The sequence below is a fragment of the Curcuma longa genome, chromosome 19 (genome assembly GCF_044706935.1).
Source record: "Curcuma longa cultivar G26 ecotype Majalengka, Jawa Barat chromosome 19, ITB_CL_G26_1.1, whole genome shotgun sequence".
Classification (NCBI taxonomy): Eukaryota; Viridiplantae; Streptophyta; class Magnoliopsida; order Zingiberales; family Zingiberaceae; genus Curcuma; species Curcuma longa.
This window is the reverse complement of record NC_133879.1, coordinates 7,911,360-7,931,727: the sequence shown is the minus strand read 5'-3', so window position 1 is coordinate 7,931,727 and position 20,368 is coordinate 7,911,360. Positions and strand designations below refer to the sequence as shown.

Genomic DNA, 20,368 nt, shown 5'->3' with positions numbered 1-20,368 from the left:
CTTATTTTGGATGAAATCAATATTAAATGAGTTTATATCCACTGAAATCTTGTTTTTCCTTCTCTTTTATTTTTTCTTTTTCTGTTATGAGTTCTAATTGAAGATTTATATTATGATGAACATAGACCACTAACTTCTCTCTAAATGATGATAAGAGAGCTGATTTCATACTTTAATATAAATGAGTAACTGAGTGCACTAATTTCTTTCCCAGATGTTTCCTCCAAAAAAATTGTACCCTAATCATTTAGTGTCTATCCTCCATATTGTAATCATCACCCAACTATAAGATACATAAGTAAACAAAATTAAAATAATCTTTTTATAAGAGTAGAAAATGAATATTAACAGATTATTTATTTTTACCACAATATCTAGTTTATATCTCTATTTCACTACAAAAAGGATCACCAAAACAGACATATGCTTACCAAATTCTCAATTTTGTTGTAGTCTTGATATAACACTTGTGTGGGTCACTAGGAGGTGATCATATATGGCTAAGGTATATCAATATCAATATGCTTGAATAAGATAAAAAAGGGTAGCTCAGTATACAAAGCTCCCTCCGATGTGGGGTCCTGAGGAAGGGTTGGATTATATTGGGTCTAGTATGCAGACTTACCCTACATTGTAAGGGGTTATTTCTACGACTTGAACCCGTGATGACAAGTTCATATGGAAGCAACTTTATCGTTGTGTCAAGGCTCCCCTTCGATATGCCTGAATATAGCATCCTAAAATAGTCAAACGTATAATTTTATCATTATCAATTGACAATAAAATTTCTTTATTATTTAAAATTTATATAGTTGCTAAATTGGATATCATTTATCATTTGATTGTACTATATTTTGATGATTAATATTTGGTTGGCAATCTTAGGTTTGTCTTGATTTTCTCTATTGCTTCGTGAATTAAGTGCTTGTCCATGTTGACCTTGTGCCAACTAATGTACAAGGGTTCTATTGCTATAAGAATATTTTTAATATAGTTTCAAAATCTAGTAGATATCTACAGACTTTTTATATTTTGCTTCCGTTAGTAGTGCTAAGTGCGGACACACTTCTTAACCGTTAGAAGTGTACATGACCTTTAACTGAACTTTTTTCACAATGACTTTAATAGGAGGAATTGAGTTGCAAATCTAATTGCTTCTAGCTGGAGGAGCTTCTTGTCAATAAATTTCCTCATTAACTCATGAACTTATAATCATGGTAAAGGAATCAACTGACTCTTTTCATTACTTTCTTCATTGCATCATAGCTGTCCACTATCATCAAATGGATAGTGTGTATGGTATCTAGAACAATGATAGATAATCTTGCTTTAATATCTTTCCAACCTTCTTAAAGTTGACACCATTGTAGACAACTATATGTTTTACACTTATCTCTCGAATTATATTATCCATTAAGTGATATATGTAGGATGCATTATGCTATTGTATAGTTATATCAATACATCTGTGACACGTTACTATTGCAGTATAGTTGGAAGTTGATGATGATCATCCACGTCTATCCTGTCCAACTTTCACACATTAGCGTAATCCTATATATGTCCCATGGTTGTTTACATGACAAAAATCATGTCTTGGTCTCCTTCACTTGCTCATCTAGGTGTGGACCAATAGTTTCATATATAGGAGGTTGAATATCGGGGTTAGACTTTTAGATGTTGTATACTATGCTATAGGTGTATGTATTATTTGCTATAGTAGTTGGAATTTAATTGAGGTGGAAAAAATTGGTAATGCTTTGATTGATAAATTTCTTCTTTTTTATGTAGGTATTATCAATCCTAGTATACTTGTTAGTCTGGTCTAGGAAGAATCAATATCAACTATATTTATCGCATGCCGTCATCTCATGCAATGAAAAAAATGACCAAAGCAACTGCGTGTTGAGTGAACACTTGCACTTACCTCGAACGTTGGTATAGTGGTTGACTCACTTTCATTTGTACTGTTTGAACATCTTCAACTAGCACTAGTTGTGACACAAATTGTCTTTGTTGCTCATCGTCATATTCTACTTCGGAGGCATGAAGAGTAGCTAAAATTTGAGTCATTTAAGCTTGTCTAACACTATCAAACTCTTCACATTATTGTTTGTATTTGCTATTTTTTTTGGCATCAAGTTCCTTCTTGATTGTATGACAGATTTCTTAAGGAACTCTTGAACACTTTGAAATTCTACTAACAAAACGTTGCTCAAGGCATGTGACCTCACAGTCACGTGCAATCATATCACAGTGTAAACATTGCTAGTGGAATTGGCTTTTCTCTAATCAATATGTTTCAAAGCAAGATTATCAAATTGTTGTTTTAGCATTATTAAAAAAAAGTTAGATCATTAAAAAAATAAAAATGTTCATTTACATCAAATAAACACATAAATACGATATTAAATATGGAATTATTTAATTAATACATTAATGATCAAAATACAGAGTTATGTAATTAATAATTAATTAATTAATACATAATTATTGTATTAATTAATTGATAATATGTAAATAATTAATATGTATAATATACAATATATAATTAATATTGTATTAATACAGTATGTATAATATACAACGTTAATAACTAATTCTATTAATACAATATTAGCTATAAAAATATACATGTAAATTCATACTATAATCATACTATAATACTATAATAGTTGATAATTTTGTGCAGGGTTACCCCTCCATCACCGTTGCTTAACTCGTGATAGCCAAATCACGAGACCTTACCTGAGTTCGATGTCAATGTTGATATGGATGTCAATGTGATGAGATTCTATGGTTGATCTACTAGGAGCCTTCCTCTTTTATCGACGCTCGAAGCTCCTTTGCTTCTTATTTATAACCTCTTGATCTTGTTTTCTTGGTGACCAGCAAAATCCTTCCTTGCTTCGTAGGTTGAATCCATGTTAATAGTCCTACACAACATGGGTGACACTGTTATGGCATGAACAACTTGTTGTTTTTCTGCCAACCTTCAAATGGAATGATACATTTCAATCGTGCTAGGTGGCATGACATAATTTTAATCCATGCATGAATCTACCTTTATTCTTGCCTAACTTATCTTTTTTTGTTAATAAGATAAAACCTGTGTACTTAACTTCAAAAAGTTGACACAAATATTTCATGTAATTTGGTACAAATATGGATGCTGAAGATCAATAGGACTTGAAGTCTTGGTGAGATTTTAAGATTTAGGCTTTGTTTCCTTGTGGAGAAGAGGTAATGGCATGAGGAGGGTAGGGAAAGCAGTTTCTTCAATTTTTGAGAAGGAAAAATAAATAAATAGAAGAGATAGAGAAAATTTTCTCACTTTCCTCCATTTGGCTTCAACCCAAATTAGATAGAAACTCACTACAATTGACTATGGCTGGGTGATTTATAAAGACTAAAATTTTAGATTATTGTTAATAGTTATTTTCATATTATCATTATTTATTTTTTAATTAGAAAATGTAAATACTAAAATAACTTTCTTTACTCTAAGGCATGGAAAGCTAAATTGTGGAAACTTTTCCTTGTGAGAATGATTTTCATTGTTTATTTCATCAAAATATTAGGTGGGATGGCAAAAGTGATCAATTAACGGATGATTTTGAATTGAAAATCTGTCATTGGCAAATTAGGCAGGGGAAGGAAGGAGTTGGTATGAAAATGGTGCGAAACTACTTCACTAATTGTAAAATTACTCCCATTTTATATTTCTCTATGTTTTCGTCCCTTTAGTTGTGAGCTTTGATCTCTCCAATCCCAACCTTGTCAGCCGCATGACTCTACAAAGCTGATGAGCAATGTCCTCCAGTAGGGTGTTGTGGGCTCTTGGACAGAAGATGACAGAGGCACCTGTCAGCTGCAGTCCTCATCCAATGTGGTGTCAGTAGAGTTCACAGTTGTGCTTCTCTCTGATAAGTATCAGGCTTCGTCAGTTAACCAGTTTGTCCTCAATGAAGTTTGAAGGAGTTGTTGGAGCTTGGAAGAGTTGTTGGAATCTTGAAGCTGGACAGAACCTTGATGGAGTTGTTGAAAGCTTGAAGCATGAAGAGTTGATAGAAGCTTGATGGAGTTGCTGGAATCTTGAAGCTTGATAGAGTTGTTGGAGGTTTCATGCAGAAACTAAAATAGGAAGTGATGTTCTACAAGGGATTGTCATGCATCAAAAGATACTAAAAAATGGTGAGTGTACAGAGACTGGAGGAGATGTGATCAGATGGTTGATGATGGCACAAAGAGATATTTTGGTACTTGTAAGTTGAATGGTAAACATGTCCTCCGTTCCAAGTATACATGGCCGATGTCCCAACAGGACTCCATTCATTGGTAAACATGGCTGATGGATCTCTCATCATCTTCCCTTCCTCTCCCCTTCTATGCCCCTAGGTAGAATACATCCCTCCACCTTCCACTCTTCCGGGTAAATAGAACATCAGTTCAAGGAACAAGGGAAAATTTTACAAGTTTCTTTGCCCTCCAAACAAACAATAGTGAATCACCTTATCATTTCTCTTCCTCCCACTTTCCATCGCCAAGATCCTTTTTTTTGTGTTACTTCTCTCCCAGAAAATAGTGTTAATAGACTTTGCAAATATATTGACTGCCACTTTTGATCAACTGTTGTCAACCTTTGCATATCCAGCTAACCTGCATACATCCAGTGGAAGGCCTATCACAAATAGGAAGTTCAATATATGCTGTACAAATTAATTGTTGATGACAAGATAAAAACTATATAAGTATGGGATAGGATGAATCTAAGATTGCATTCTTTAGTTGGAAAAATTCAACATGAGGAAGCCATGATAACAAAAGTCTACAACTCATTAAAAAAAGAAACTACATGGAACTATGGTTTATATTTCTTATATTATCAATAATTTTTTTTATCAATTTGATGTACCATATTCTACAGTTTTTTTTCTTCTGCAGATTCTTATATTGGTCTGTCACCAGGAGCTGCTATTAATGATAGAATTTCAAGCAATTTCTTGAATATCAGGTCTGTATACCTATTCATTTTCCCTACAATTGTTCTACACGTGTACTTGTATTGAAAATTACCTGTTTATTTTCCTTTCAATTGTCCTACATGTGTTCCTGTATTGCAAAATATGTTAAAACAATTGGGTACACACTTTGGGCTCTTGAAAATCAGATCTTTTTTGTAAGCAGGAAAAGTTCCAGTCATCTGCAAATTATTTGGTTCAAAGTTGAAAATATAGCTTCACTTAGGAAGTGACTTCCCTCTAGCATCACTCCTGCTGACATCATATGACATCTAAAATAACTTATCTAAAAAATATGCTTTTATTAAGGATGATGGTAAGACAATAAGTACTTAAATATTTATAATTAGATAAATAAAAACAAAGAATGATAAATACTATATAAAAATTTGAAAAAATAATAAAATATTTTATAAAAATGACAATAAAATGGTTAAATTTTTTGAAACTAATATAGATAAAAATATTTTAATTGAATGAAAAAATATCATCATACTCTATTTCTCGTAGAAATTATTTTTCTCAAATCAAATGAAAACGTAGTAATTATTGAAATTCTCTGCAAACGTCAGGCCAAATATTGGGTTTTTTACTGTTTCAAGTTATTGTACCTGTATCCTGCTACATTGTGCCATTCGTCACTGTTCTTTATTCTTTAACTGAGGGATTTGTCTTTATTTTTCAATGCTATGAACTGTTGGCATCAAAGTTGTATTGGGAATTACTACTGGGATTTAATGCTTGCTAAATCTGAAACTCCAAATTTTTATATGACTCAAGCATCATGGTTCTGTTACGTTCTGTCCGTGACCATGTTTTTGCCATAACTATCGATTCTGATTTTGTACTTTAATTGTTCTACTGCTTGTTGTGCTATGCTATTAGGTGATTATTTATTGTTTGCCTTTTTATGTATCTCCCGTAATTATACTAGTATATGTTTATTAATGGTATTTTAAAGAGATACCTACTATACAGTATATATCAGACCCATCATAAAATTCTATTTCTAAAATTCTCTAAATCCACAACAATGACTCATCTCTGACACTCTGCCTTAAGTTGGAGCAAGGATATTATCTAAAGCCCAAATTGCTACATAAACTAGAAAGGATCACACAAAACTAAGATATGACCATGTTGAAAGAAAATGAAAATACACTTGCATGCAACTTCAATTACTTTGACTTGAGATCAATGCAGCAACATAGAAGGGATGGGGTGAGACTCCAAGAGAAAGCTTTTGCCTAGATTTCTTGTGGCTGTGTTTATGCCTTACTAATGAAAGAGGAGAAGGAACACACTTGATATTGTCGGCTTTGGGCAGAATGATATCTTGCATGACATAAGAGTGAGAAAATCAGAACTGTGCATTAAATAATTTCAAGGAAGCAGCAGAATTGGAGGAAGAAAATAATAATCACTCTTCATTCGTGTGAAATAGATGAAATGACTCACATAGGCTATGGTGAGGATAGAGGACACTGTTGAAACTCAAAGAATGGCAATGTGTGATAGGCTAGTGGGAATGACAGAGACAACAAGAACACACAGAATGGAAGCTAAAGAATAAGATACCAAAGGAGATAGAGAGAGATAAGGCTCATGACAGAGAGAATGCTTGCGTGGCATAGACACTGTTGTTGGCAAGGTAAGCTTTAAGAGAACAATGTGTTGTTTTAAAAGAGGTAGAGTTGCTTCTGCAACCATACTAACCGCCCATGGTTTAACAAATCATGCTAAGTAGCATGGCTTGATCCAAATTAAGAAGTAGAGAAGTTCAATAGAGGAGACCATGAATCCAAAGGCGCACATATGGAAGCTGAAGTGCATCGCTTAACTTTTCTTGAACATGTCCCGGGAGCTCTTTGGCAGTTCATGGTAATGGATTTCAAAGTCTACTTAAAGGTGATTGAGCAGAAAGTAAGTGCAACAGAGACATATAGGCAAGGTGATCAAAGGAGGAATACCATTACAATCTTTGGCATCACTGTAGCATGTCTGTAAAGCTTGTCGGCCTCACCGTCACTAGGGAAGGTCAGTAGACTAGGAACAAGTCTTTTACATGGGCTTTTTGTGGCAATGCTAACAACATGCAATTAATGAAAGGGGAGAAACAACACACTTGGTGAAGGTTTTGGGGTCAGTTCAGGACAAAATAAGGTCTTGCATGACACAAGTAGGAGAAGAGAAGACTAGCAAATTTGTGTATGCTTGTGTGTTAAATGAGAAATGATACACTACATGAAAACGTAATATGAAAACGCAGCATGATACACTACACTACATGGATGTGGGACCCAGATCTATAGTGTATCATGCTGCATTTTCATGCTGCGTTTTCATGTAGTGTATCATTTCTCGTGTTAAATAGTCCTAGGAAACAGTAAGCTGGAGGAAGAAGACAACAAGAACTCTCCTTTCTTATGAAAGAAACAAAACAACTCACACAAGCTATGATGAGCATAGAGGGCATTTTGCTTCGAGGGCAAGAAACAAGAGGTGAATGACATGTTGTATAATAAGTGGAAGAATTGTTTCCCCAAATACACTAACCTTCCATAGCTGGGCAAGTTATGCCTAGTAACATGGCTTGATCCAAATTTGGAAGTACAATAGAAGGGGAGACCACGAATTCGAAGGCACACGTGGAAGTCGAAGTGCATCAACCAACTTTACTTGAACATGCCTAGTAGTTATCCGACAATCTTGGTAGTAGATTTCAAAAATCAACTAGTTGGATCTGAGGCGAAACGATGCTAGCAAATTTGGAAGTGAGATACAACATGGTGAGCGAAGTGGTTGAGGAGGAGCACAAAGTTGGGGAGGAATATGAATGCATTCCTTAGTATCTCCGTAGCATGTTAGCAAAGCCTGCCAACCTCACTATCTCTAGAGGAGGCAAGAGCGGTGCAACAGAAGAACATGAGGTCATCCATTTTGTCATGTTCTGGTTAATATTATATTGAGAGATAGAATCAATGAGGCCAAAATGAAGACCAAACTCAATATGGGTATAAACCCAAATTTTGATGGCTCATAATTCTAACGAAATATATTTAAGCAGCAGTTAGGAAAAATACTGTAATTTATCTTTAATTATACTAGTGTTTCTCTTGATAGATAGTCGCCAAATGATTATATTTTGTGGCTTCAAATCTGGCTATTTTGCTCTTTATATATTAGTTTATTAATTATTATTTAAAATGTTTATGTTAGGAATTTGCATGCAACTGCTTTCACGCTGTCATGGAGGAGAAAAGAGGATGTAGTACCTGGTTTAAAAGTTCAAAGAAAAGAGAAGCAAATAAGAAGAGAAAACAGAAACCAAGCACCTGTTGAAGCACCTTATGTACCTCCTAGAAAACTTAATCTGAAGCCTTCTCAGGATAAAATTATAGAAATTTTTGAAGGCATGACAATCCATGAGCTTGCCAAGAGAACTGGTTCTAGTATTGATGCATTGCTAGAGATACTAAGTAATGTTGGTGAGAAAGTTGATTCTGAATTTCAACCAATCAGTGTTGACGTTGCTGAGCTGGTTGCAATGGTATGAAATCTAATATTTACCCTTCTGTGTAATTCATCTGATTATCAATTATATTGTTTCTTAGCATCATTTTTTTCTACAAAGCTTTTACAAATGTTATTTGCATGAATTAGCAGAGGTTAATGATGCTTGGTTAAAATATATATTCGTAGAATGCTAAACTATGAGGGGTATTGCTATCATTTATTATTAATGTTCATCATTTTACTATTCTATGAGGATAAGCATTTTTCAGTTTCATCCAAGGATTGAAATTTCGAGCTGTATCGCGCGATACGGCTGAAATTTTTCATTCCGCTGATGGACCAGCATCGGCACAGCACCGGCACCGCAGTTCCAATCGGGAAACGCCTCCGGAGGCGTTGCCCGGGCCCACCAATGCCCAGGCCGGCGATGCCACCGGAGGTGCTGCGCAGGCTCAGCGATGGCTCCGCACTCGGGCAGCGCGCGATCTGTCACGATTTTTATTTTTTTTATTTTTTAACTTAGGGTTTAATTAAGTTTTAATAATCAACTCCTAGTTATAGTTCGGGATAATTTAAATAAACTTTAATAAAATCCATAAAATTAGCTTATTATTTTTTTAAAATATTTTATTTTTTATTTTTAAATATTTAGATTAAATATTTTATTTTAGTTAATATATTTTATATTTTAAAAATATCGAAACTATACCGGCACGGTACAATACGGTATCGAAATTGTATCATTCCGGTCGGAGACCGAAACCTCGGCACGGCTCGATATTTTAAACCTTGGGTTCATCTTCATCTATTTTGGATTTTATTTCCTTAAACTTTCTTGGTTTTCAAATGTCACCCTAATATGTATAATAGAACAACGGAAATTTTGATAAAATATCAACAATTGAGTTCATAGATGGTTGATAAATGAAAAGGTAAAGGGTATCATTGTCTATTATGATTAACGGCCATTATAATACTATTCTACGAGGATAAACTTTTCTTGATTTGTATGCAAATTTTAAATTTAACAGCAAAATTAAAATTTGAAGTAGAAAAATTGCAAATTAGTGTAGATGTAAGGATATATGCAACATTGCCAATCTTTTTGTCATGGAAAGCAATACAATAGATTAAGATGCCAGAGCTGGAGCACAGTGTGACTTGCCCTAGTCGGGCATGACAGCCTTGTCCCTGTGCTGGAGATTGGTATTTCCTATGCAACAACAATGACCAAGATCTGACTCCTTGTTGGGTTACAAATGATGTGTCCATTTGCAAAGTTGACTTCAAGAAGTGCATTAATTAGATATAATTCACCCCAATGGTTTTGTAATTGAAGATTCTTTTTGCTATTTTATATGTTTTTAATGCATAGTGTCTACCTAACTCATTGAGATTTGCCATTGATTGTCCCGGTGATCATCCTTTTACTAGTAGTTTTACAAGGAATGATAGTAGGAGCAATGATAATTGTTGGAATCTATGTTGATAGCACAGTGTGACTTGCCCTAGTTGGGCATGGCACCCTTGTCCCTGTGCTGGAGATTGGTGCATCCTATGCAATGACAGTGACCAAGATCTGACTCGTTGTTGTGTTAGTTAATGATGTGTCCATTTGCAAAGTTGATTTCAAGAAGTGCATTATCTTTATCTGGTTTCATTTTTTGTGAATTACCACTAAGTTGTGTTAGGTGTTCGTGGCTGTTATATTAATTATTGGTTTTGTGACTTTAGGAAGATTCCATCTCTGTTACTGTAAAATATTATGGAATCTCTTGGGATATTACAAGACATAATCCCTATTTATACATGAGTATAGGGACCTATTCTAGGAAAAAATTATTCTATAAAGAAAATAAGAATATTTATCCCTAAATATTCTAACATTCCCCCTCAAGCTGGAGAATATAAATCATATGTTCCCAGCTTGTTACATATGTAGTCAATTCGAGGACCTCTCAGTGACTTGGTGAATATATCTGCTAGTTGATCCTGTGAGTTAACAAAACTTATAGGTATTTCACTAGATATGACTTTTTCTCTGACAAAGTGACAGTCAACTTCAATATGTTTTATCCTCTTATGAAAAACTGGATTCGAGGCGATATGCATAGCAGCTTGATTGTCACATATAAGTGACATTTGTGTAACCTCTTCAAATTTTAGCTCTTGAAGCAACTGTTTGAGTCATATAAGCTCTTGACTGGCTATGACCATAGCTCGATATTATGCTTCCGCATTGGATCTTGCCACAACATTCTGCTTTTTGCTTTTCCAAGAAATAAGATTATCTTCGACAAATATACAAAAATCAGAAGTAGATTTCCTATCAATGGGAGATCCTGCTCAATCTGCATCAGAATATCCTACGACTCGAGTATGTCCTTTGTCTTCATACAAAAGACCCTTTCCTGGAACGCCTTTGATATATCGAATAATGTGAGTCACAGCATCCCAATGTTCCTTGCATAGAGAGTTGAGAAACTGATTTACTACACTTACTGCAAATGAGATATCCGGACGAGTAACAGTAAGATAGCTTAGTCTCCCTACTAATCGCCTGTATCGTTCAGGATTTGGAAGAGGCTCCCCCTGATTTGGCATAAGCTTGATATTAGGATCCATGGGGGTGTCAACTGTCTTTGAGTTTAACATGCATGTTTCTTCTAGAATATCCATTGCATACTTCTTTTGGGATATGATAATCCCATCTTTGGATTGTGCTACTTCTATCTCTAAAAAATATTTGAGTTTGCCGAGATCTTTTCTCTGAAAATGTTTAAAAAGATGTTTCACCTGTGAAATCCTGAGATGATCACTACCTGTGATAACAATATCATCGACATAAACTACTAAGTAGATGCAACCAGTAGATGAGTGTCGATAAAAAACAGAATGGTCAGCCTCACCCCGAGTCATGCTAAATTATTGAATTACAGTACTAAATCTACCAAACCATGCTGTGGGAGACTATTTGAGGTCATATAAAGATTTTTGCAGGCGACATACAAGACCAGAAGACTCCCCCCTGAGCAACAAAACACGGAGGTTGCTCCATATAGATTTCCTCGAGCAGGTCACCATGTAAGAAAGCATTTTTGATGTCCAACTGATAAAGAGGTCAATGTCGAATCGCAGCAATGGACAAGAATAAACGCACAGAGGACAGCTTGGCAACAGGAGAAAAAGTGTTCCCATAATCCAATTCGAAGATCTGAGTATATCCTTTAGCAACGAGGCGAGCCTTAAGCCGGTCAACCTTTCCATCCGGACCAACCTTCACCATATATACCCAACGACAACTGACTTCCCTAGCGATAGAGGAACGAGGTCCCAAGTCCCACTGCTCTGTAAGGCACACATTTCATTGAGCATAGCTTGTTTCCATTCTGGATGGGCAAAGACATCACCTGTAATCTTCGGAAGAAAAACAGACGACAAAAACGAAAGACAAGCAAAATAGGAAGGAGAAACACGATGATAACTCAAAGAAACATAATGAGGAGAAGGATTACGAGTGGAACGCATACCTTTCCGAAGTGCAATGGGAACATCAGACTCATGAGATGGGACCGGAGGACGAGGCGAAAGACTTGGCTCCAAAGATGTGTCCATGGCAGTGTCAGTGGTGGGTGGTGGCAAAGCAAGACGAGAACGACGCTGATAAACCTGTAATGGAGGACATGTTTCCTGAGGTGACAGAGACTCCGCCGGAGGATAAAAGATAGCCAATGGTGTAGGCGTAGAAGGAGAAAACTCGGACAGAGATCTATTGGGCCCAAAAAATGGAACCGAATCAAAGAACGAGACATCAGCAGAGATGAAGTACCGACGGAGAGTAGGGAATAACACTTGTACCCTTTCTGAGACCATGGGTACCCAAGGAAGACACATTTATGAGACCGAGGACGGAGTTTGCCAATGCCAGGATCGAGAGCATGAGTAAAACATATAGACCCAAAAACCTTAGGTGGTAAAGGATGAAGAGACTGATGAGGATAAAGAACACAATGAGGTATTTGACCTTATAGAGTGGAGGAAGGCATGCGATTGATAAGATAGCATGCAGTAAGGACAGCGTCACCCCAAAACTGAAGAGGAACATGAGAATGGAGAAGAAGAGTTCGGGTGGTTTCAAGAAGATGATGATTCTTGCATTCAGCAACGCCATTCTGTTGAGGGGCATGAGGATAAGATGTTCGATGCAACACACTATGAGACGCCAAAAAGGTTTGAAATGGAGTAGATAAATACTCACGTGCATTATCACTCTGCAAATTTTGAAGAGAAATACCAAATTGAGTTTTAATTTTATAGAAAAAAGATTGAACAAGAGAAAACAACTCCGAACGATCTTTCATCAGATATAACCAAGTACAACGGAAAAAATCGTCTATAAAGGTAATAAAATATCGTGATCCCAATGTAGACGAGACACGACTCGGACCCCAAACATCGGAATGGACCAAAGCAAATGGGGGCGTAGCCCGATTCACAATGCGAGGAGAAAAAGAACTACGAACATGCTTTCCTAATTGACATGACTCACAAGACAAAGATTTTAAGTGAGAAAGACCAGGATGTAATTGTTTCAACTTATCAAGGCTAGGATGTCCCAACTGAGCATGAATAAGAAGTGGAGATGCCGCCGCCGAACCAACAAGAGAGAATTGTTGAAGCCGATATAAGTCATAAGACTCACATCCGAAGCCAATCATCCTCCCCGTACTCCAGTCCTGTAAGGAAACAGAAGATTTAGTAAACGAGATAACACAATCAAGAAACCGAGTAAGCTGACTGATTGACAATAAATTAAAGGGAGCATCGGGAACATAAAGAACATTATGGATAGAAAGAGATGGAGAAGGATGAACAATACCAATATCCTGGGACTGAGTTTGAGAACCATTTGCCATGGTGACAAAGGGTAAATAACCCGAAGTAGAGAGAGAAGAAAAAAGAGATTTATTACCAGTGATATGATCGGTGGCCCCGGAATTAAGAACCCAAGGACTCGAAATGTGAGATACACCAGCAAAGGAATTACCAGTGAGTGCAACGGTAGCAGGGGAATCAGAAGTCTTTCGATCCTCATACCACTTCAGAAAGTCATCATAGGAAGGCGGTGGGGTCGGATCTGGTGGTAACTGTGAAGTGGAAGCTGAAGGAGTGACAGAACTCTGAACAATCTGTGCAGCACGAGGAGGTCGACCATGTAGACTCCAACATTTATCAATTGTGTGTCCTGGTCGGTGGCAATGATCACACCAAGGGCGTACTTTACCACCCTTACGAGGTGGAGGTCTGTTGTTGTTTCGAGAGACCAAGGCTGATGAGTCGACATGATTGGAAGGAGGCAACGTCGAGACTTTAGCAAGGACATGAAGGAGAGTCGCCCAGGTACTGTCCATAGTAGCCTCTGTAGGGTTACCCAGGATCTGATCACGAACATGAGAATAGTCTGTGGGCAAACCATATAAAGCCAGAGACATAAAAAATTTCTTTCGATTTTCAAGCTCTGCTACAGGAGTGGTTGCAGGTGGAAGCAGTTCATTGAAGTCACAAAGAAGTCTAGACACCGAACCCAGATAAGTTGACATAGAATCCTTAATCTGATGAGCACTGAGAATGGTCATGAGATCTTCACAAACTTGATAGAGTCGCCGAGAGGTATTTGTAAAAAGTTGTTGAGCCTGTATCCAAACAGCTTTGCAGGTCTTGTGAGTGCGGAAGACATCCTTAAGAGATGGATGGATGGTGGCTCAGATGATACAACACAATTGAGCGTCAACTTTTTTTTCACAGAGGACGTTTGGCACCTTGAATATCTTCTTCGATTTGGGTGAAATGCGTCTCATAGCCCTATCCAACAAGCCAAAGTTCAATGTGGGAGCTCCAAGAGGAATAATTCTTACCATCCAATAGCTCGGAAGAGAGCGGTGCAGTGATGTGATTGGTAAAAATATAGATATCCGACTTTGAAGTACTAGAGGTAGCCATGAAGAGAGAAATCGTGTTGCGTCGCATGTGAAACTGTTAGCACGGGCAAAAATAGCAGAGGACAGCAGCAACACGGCTAGATAGGGAGCTTATTGAAAAAAGAATAAACATATAAAACAGATGCCGCTTATTGTGATCTCCTTCAGTGGTCAGCAAGGAGGAACCGACCTCTAAAAAAAAAACGCGAGCATCGTCTTCGCGCGGAGGGAGAGATCGCCCTCCTGTTGCTACAGAAGGCGATGCGTCGTTGCAGCAGGAGACGTGCTGCTTCTCATGATCCCGAGCCCGAGCACAGGAAGCCACGTCGTGCGTCTTCCTCGACGCGACGAGAGTGCCGACGGTTTCGCGCCCGACGGAGAGCGCGGCCGGAGGAGGCGGCCGGTTTCATGCGCGATGGAGAGCACAGACGGAGGAGGCGGCGGAGGCGTTCGGATTTGCAGTCGGCCGGAAGAGAAAGACTCGGTCGCTGCTGACGGAGGAGACGGCGCGTCGCTTACTGCGAAGAAGAAGCGAAGGTGGTCGGCGATGCTCTGGAGTGGGGAGGCTCCGCGAGATAGGGAGGAAGAGATGCGCACGTGGGTCAAGACGCGGGAGGCGGCGGCGAACAAAGAGAGAGAGGAGAAAGAATTAGGGTTAGGCGGATAAACCTAAATCCTCTGGCTCTGATACCATGTAAAATATTATGGAATCTCTTGGTATATTACAAGACATAAGTCCCTTTTTATACATGAGTATAGGGACCTATTCTAGGAAAAAATTATTCTATAAAGAAAATAAGAATATTTATCCCTAAATATTCTAGAAGGGGAGCCTTGGCGCAACGGTAAGGTTGCTGCCATGTGACCTAGAGGTCACGGGTTCAAATCCTGGAAACAGCCTCTTGCCAAAGGCAAGGTAAGGCTGCGTACAATGGATCCTTTCCCCGGACCCCGCATGGCGGGAGCTTCGTGCACCGGGCTGCCCTTTACAAACTGTGGTCTGTGTGTGCTTTATTTAGTGGTTTTTCTTTTGAATCATTTTCCAAGACTTGTTGAATTACATCATAATGGTGAAGAAGAGAAGTCAAGGATAGAATTCATTTACTTAATCTTGTTGCATATTAACATTGAACTGACATTTGAGGATTGTGTTCAACCAGGGTGGCTTGATGCATTTTCTTTTCACTTCCTTTACACTATTAGAAATTTTATGTGCAATGATCCTATGTAGTTTGAGTATTTGATCAGGATTTAGATGCTACTGGTGCCTTTTGTCCTAGTGGCGCATTGTCATTATATTGTCATTAGATACTACATGTAGGATGAGTGAAACTCCTTTGCTCTTGGCTTATTCAGTGAATCATCAGGGATACAATGCTTAATATGTGAACTGGAGAACTAGACATTGTGCAATAATATGCAAATGGTTGTAACACTTTCCAAATTGTAAAATGAATGAGTTTCGGGGATCATATTATTGTTGACAAGTGAACTTAAATATTTTATTTTGTGCTCTGCATCTTGTGTGTAGATACTCATATTCCTTATCAATGCGTTTTGGTGTTCAAATTATTGTTAGTGCAAATTGTGCAGATATATCACTCTAATGGGAATATCTATAATGACACTAATTGGTAAGTCAACATTTATGGGGGGCAGGGCTTGAGGTGCTCTTTAGTTTTAATATATGATATACTTCACTATTTTTTATTCTGTAATGCTATACTATGCCTGGATTATTTATTTTAATGCTTTCTTTTCTTCTGCAAGTCTATTTTAATGCTTTCTATTGCTTCAGGAAGTTGGTGTTAATGTGAGAAGATTACATTCTGATAAAGGTGGAGTTCTTCAACCACGGTCTCCAGTTGTGACAGTCATGGGTCATGTGGACCATGGAAAAACATCCCTTTTGGATGCTCTGCGCCAAACTTCAGTTGCAGCGAAGGAAGTTGGTGGGATTACCCAGCACTTGGGTGCTTTTGTGGTAGAGATGCCTTCAGGAGCCTCAATTACATTCCTTGACACCCCAGGGCATGCTGCCTTCAGTGCTATGCGTGCTAGAGGTGCCGCTGTTACTGACATTGTCGTGCTTGTAGTAGCAGCAGATGATGGTGTTATGCCACAAACTCTTGAAGCTATTTCCCATGCAAAAGCAGCCAATGTCCCAATTGTTGTAGCTATAAATAAGTGTGATAAACCATCAGCTGATCCTGAGAGAGTGAGAATTCAACTTGGATCTGAGGGATTACTCTTGGAAGATATGGGTGGTGATGTGCAAGTTGTTGAAGTTTCTGCTACTACTAAAGCTGGATTAGATAGGTTGGAGGAGGCTTTGCTACTTCAGGCTGAGATGATGGAGCTGAAGGCTAGATTTGATGGGCCTGCTCAGGCTTATGTAGTTGAAGCCAGACTTGACAGGGGCAAGGGACCCTTGGCTACTGCCATAGTCAAGTGTGGAACCTTGTCTTGCAGTCAACACATTGTTGTTGGGGCAGAGTGGGGGAGAATAAGGGCTATCAGGGACATGTTTGGGCGGGTGATAGAATCAGGTCAACCTGCATTGCCAATTGAGATTGAAGGACTACGGGGGCTTCCAATGGCTGGAGATGACATTATTGCGGTGCATTCAGAAGAGAGAGCACGCATGCTTAGTGCTGGAAGGAAGAAGAAAGTTGAGAAAGATAGACTTCTCAAGATCAGTGAAGTTGACATAGACACTCCTGATACTGAAGAAGAGGTATCAAAAAGGGTAGAGTTGCCTATTATTGTCAAAGCTGATGTCCAAGGCACTGTTCAAGCTGTTACAGATGCATTAAGGAGTTTGAATAGTCCACAGGTAAGCATCTTTTAGCAACTTACATAAGAGATTTTTTTTTTATCAATTTATGGTAAGACTTTCTCTAAATTGGCAAATAAATTTTGATGGCAAGCTTCCCTAGTTTCTTTCTAATATGTGGTGAAACTTTATTTAATGGAGGATGTATGAGAATTTCTTGTTCAGCAATGGATGTATTTAGTTGAAAATTTTCCACTAATAAAAAGTTTGTCGATCAGTGGTACTCAGTTCAAGTTGTAAAGGATTATGACTGCTATTATTACCCTTCATATACACAATTAAATAGGATCAAATTGTTTCTGCCATTAGTCTTAGCTAAATGCCACTGCTGAGTCCTAGTTTTTACAATAAAACATGGCCCAATACTGCTTCTCTGTTTTAACTGAATTTTTTGTTCTCTTTTCAGGTTTTTGTTAATGTTGTTCATGTTGGTGTTGGCCCCATATCCCAGTCAGATATTGATATGGCAGTAGCTTGTGGAGCTTGCATTGTTGGGTTTAATATACGGAATCCACCAAGCTCCATTACTCTTGCAGCAAACAAAGCTAACATCAAGGTAATTACTTGCTGCTTCATATTTGTTCCTTGAATCTGTCACTACTTTCATTTCATAGGTCATCTCTGTTGTCACAACTAGTTGCGGTTGCAACATGAATCTTGTATTTCCCATTGAACTGAGAGCAAGGCTATATTATTTATCATTTCATGCTTAATTTTAACATCAATCATCAACTCCGCAGTCAAAGATTATGAACTTTAATCATTGTAAATCAGTGGTCAACCAACTAAACAATGTTTGGTGGTTCAAAGTAATTGTAGATAAAAGTAACAAATACCAAAAAGTTTGTAATGCAAATAAAATATATTAATCTAAAATAATTGATTCAAATAATCTGGTCTGTTATTTTATTTCTATTTTTATTATTTCAAGTCCAGTTAAGTACTTGTCAAACTCTTAATGGCATTGAGTTATTATAAAAGTTGGGCATTACCTTATTATAAAAGCCTATATCAGAGGCTCTACTGGATTCCCATCATTCAATTTTTAACACACTTTCTAGCTCCACTCTCTTCTCTCTTGTCACGTGCTCACTGACTGTGGTATACAACTTAAATTGTATCAATTAGTGTAGTATATGAGAAATTATTTGACCAAATAGGGTGGCTCAAAATATGAAATGAGGAAGAGTAGATTAATATGTTGTGGACATGATCAAAGATGACGAGTAGTTGCATTAGTCTTAACTATTTGGTATCAACTACCTGATATTTGGTTATGATTAAACTCTACGCAAGCTTATATCTAATTATATTAATCAAAGTTTTCTTTGGCCTACCTCTTTCCTCCAACTCTAGTCAATTGAAAAAAAAACTCAAATTAAAAGAGATCCAGATGGCATATACGTTATTATCAGTATGGCCTTACGTAAAGTGAACTTGAAGATAAGATCCATACAGATCTTCCTAGGTAATTGTATCTTGGATAAATGAACATTTGTTGAGACTCGAGGCATGGTGTTGAAACACTTGCTCCAGTTCAAACACTGCCAAAAGCATGTCAAAGGGCAATCATAGGCAGTAATTGAGGTAGGTAAGCATTGAGGAAGCATGTGCAAGCTCCTGTATGGATTATTGAATATACATGCTTTGAATTTTTGGTTCTTTCAATGTTTTATTTGTGTACAACAAACAGAAGAAAATTGAGTTAATGAACTTAAAGTTGGTGCACTAATAAACTTAAGCTCTTAAATCAATTTTTGTAAATAAAATAAATTTGATCTTTGCTGATGTGCTATTGTCTTTAGATCTGCTTGCATCGAATTATATACCATCTCTTAGAAGAAATTGGTAAGGTAATTGTTGAGAAAGCACCAGGCACTTGTGAGACAAAGGTTGGTGGAGAAGCTGAAGTACTGGGTATCTTTGAGCTCAAAGGGAGGGCTAAATCAAAGGGTCCAGATGTCAAAATTGCTGGGTGTCGTGTGGTTGATGGTCGCTTCACTAAGTCTTCAACAATGAGGCTGCTGAGGAGTGGAGAAGTTATTTTTGAAGGTTCTTGTGCTTCACTAAAACGGGGAAAGCAGGATGTGGATGCTGTTGGTAAAGGCACTGAGTGTGGATTAGTCATTCAGGATTGTGATGACTTCCAGATTGGAGATGTTATCCAATGCCTAGAACATGTAATTAGAAAGCCCAAGTTTATTTCATCTGAAAGTGGCGCAGTCCATATCGAGTGCTGATAATTTGCATTGAAAGGAATAGCTAAAACTTCGCTGTCTCCTTTTGCTACATAAGTTGCTCCTCATGAATTCAAATTATTGACCAGACCGAGATACTATGCTATGCTGAACATGGCATGTTTCTGGTAACAGTTAGATTTGCCAGCCAAAACATACAGGGTTGCAAATTTTTGGGAGTTGCATACTTAGCCTCGAAATTGAGAGACTGACCACTGTAATTTATTGTTCTAAATTTATTTCTTCTTTACCCTGCAAATCTTGGCTAACTTTTATGTAGTTAGTATTGTTAAGTATAGCATCTCCATTATATTAGCAGCTGGGGAATTGAAAATTTTACTTGTTCAGTTTTGTATAACGGACGAAACACATGTATTTACTTTCTTCAAGAAATTAAGGTTCCATTTATATACCAAACCTCGGGTGCAGGTACTTGGTTACTAGATGGCCTATACTATTTAGCAACTCTTGCAATCTTGTTAAACAGTGCTTATATTTGCTGGTGATTCTAGTTTGTGCTTTTTTTTGTCTTTTTGTTTATAATCTAGCTGTGCTCTTTCGCATGAATATACTCAACATTGGATCGGTTCGATTGAAAACTGAGAAGCGATCCACTAAAATTCTCTCTTTCTATATAATTGGATCGGTTATAATTGGATTGTAATTTCTATGTAATGAGTCAATGAGCCTGGAATATTAATCCTGTCATTTAATTTTCTTCATTAAAAATAAATCTTTCTGTATAAATTTGGTTGAATTCATGAAATAAAATTGGATGAA

At 37.4% G+C, this 20,368-nt stretch overlaps 1 protein-coding gene across 1 annotated transcript; it reads left to right on the top strand.

Annotated features, from left to right (window-relative positions):
• Positions 1-3,965: 3,965 nt before the first annotated feature.
• On the top strand, positions 3,966-19,985 carry LOC141812493 (uncharacterized). The gene is made up of 6 exons (XM_074700479.1): positions 3,966-4,063; positions 4,928-5,014; positions 8,241-8,571; positions 16,314-17,351; positions 17,758-17,907; positions 19,157-19,985. The coding sequence occupies exons 1-6, from the start codon at positions 3,966-3,968 to the stop codon at positions 19,589-19,591; spliced, it is 2,139 nt and encodes a 712-aa protein (XP_074556580.1). The 3' UTR covers positions 19,592-19,985.
• Positions 19,986-20,368: the final 383 nt, after the last annotated feature.

Coding starts and splice junctions, on each gene's coding strand:
- LOC141812493 (XM_074700479.1), top strand. CDS start 3,966: ATGAAGTTTGAAGGAGTTGTTGGAGCTTGGAAGAGTTGTTGGAATCTT. Junction 17,352..17,757: donor GGAGTTTGAATAGTCCACAG/GTAAGCATCTTT, acceptor TTCTCTTTTCAG/GTTTTTGTTAATGTTGTTCA. Junction 17,908..19,156: donor CAAACAAAGCTAACATCAAG/GTAATTACTTGC, acceptor TATTGTCTTTAG/ATCTGCTTGCATCGAATTAT.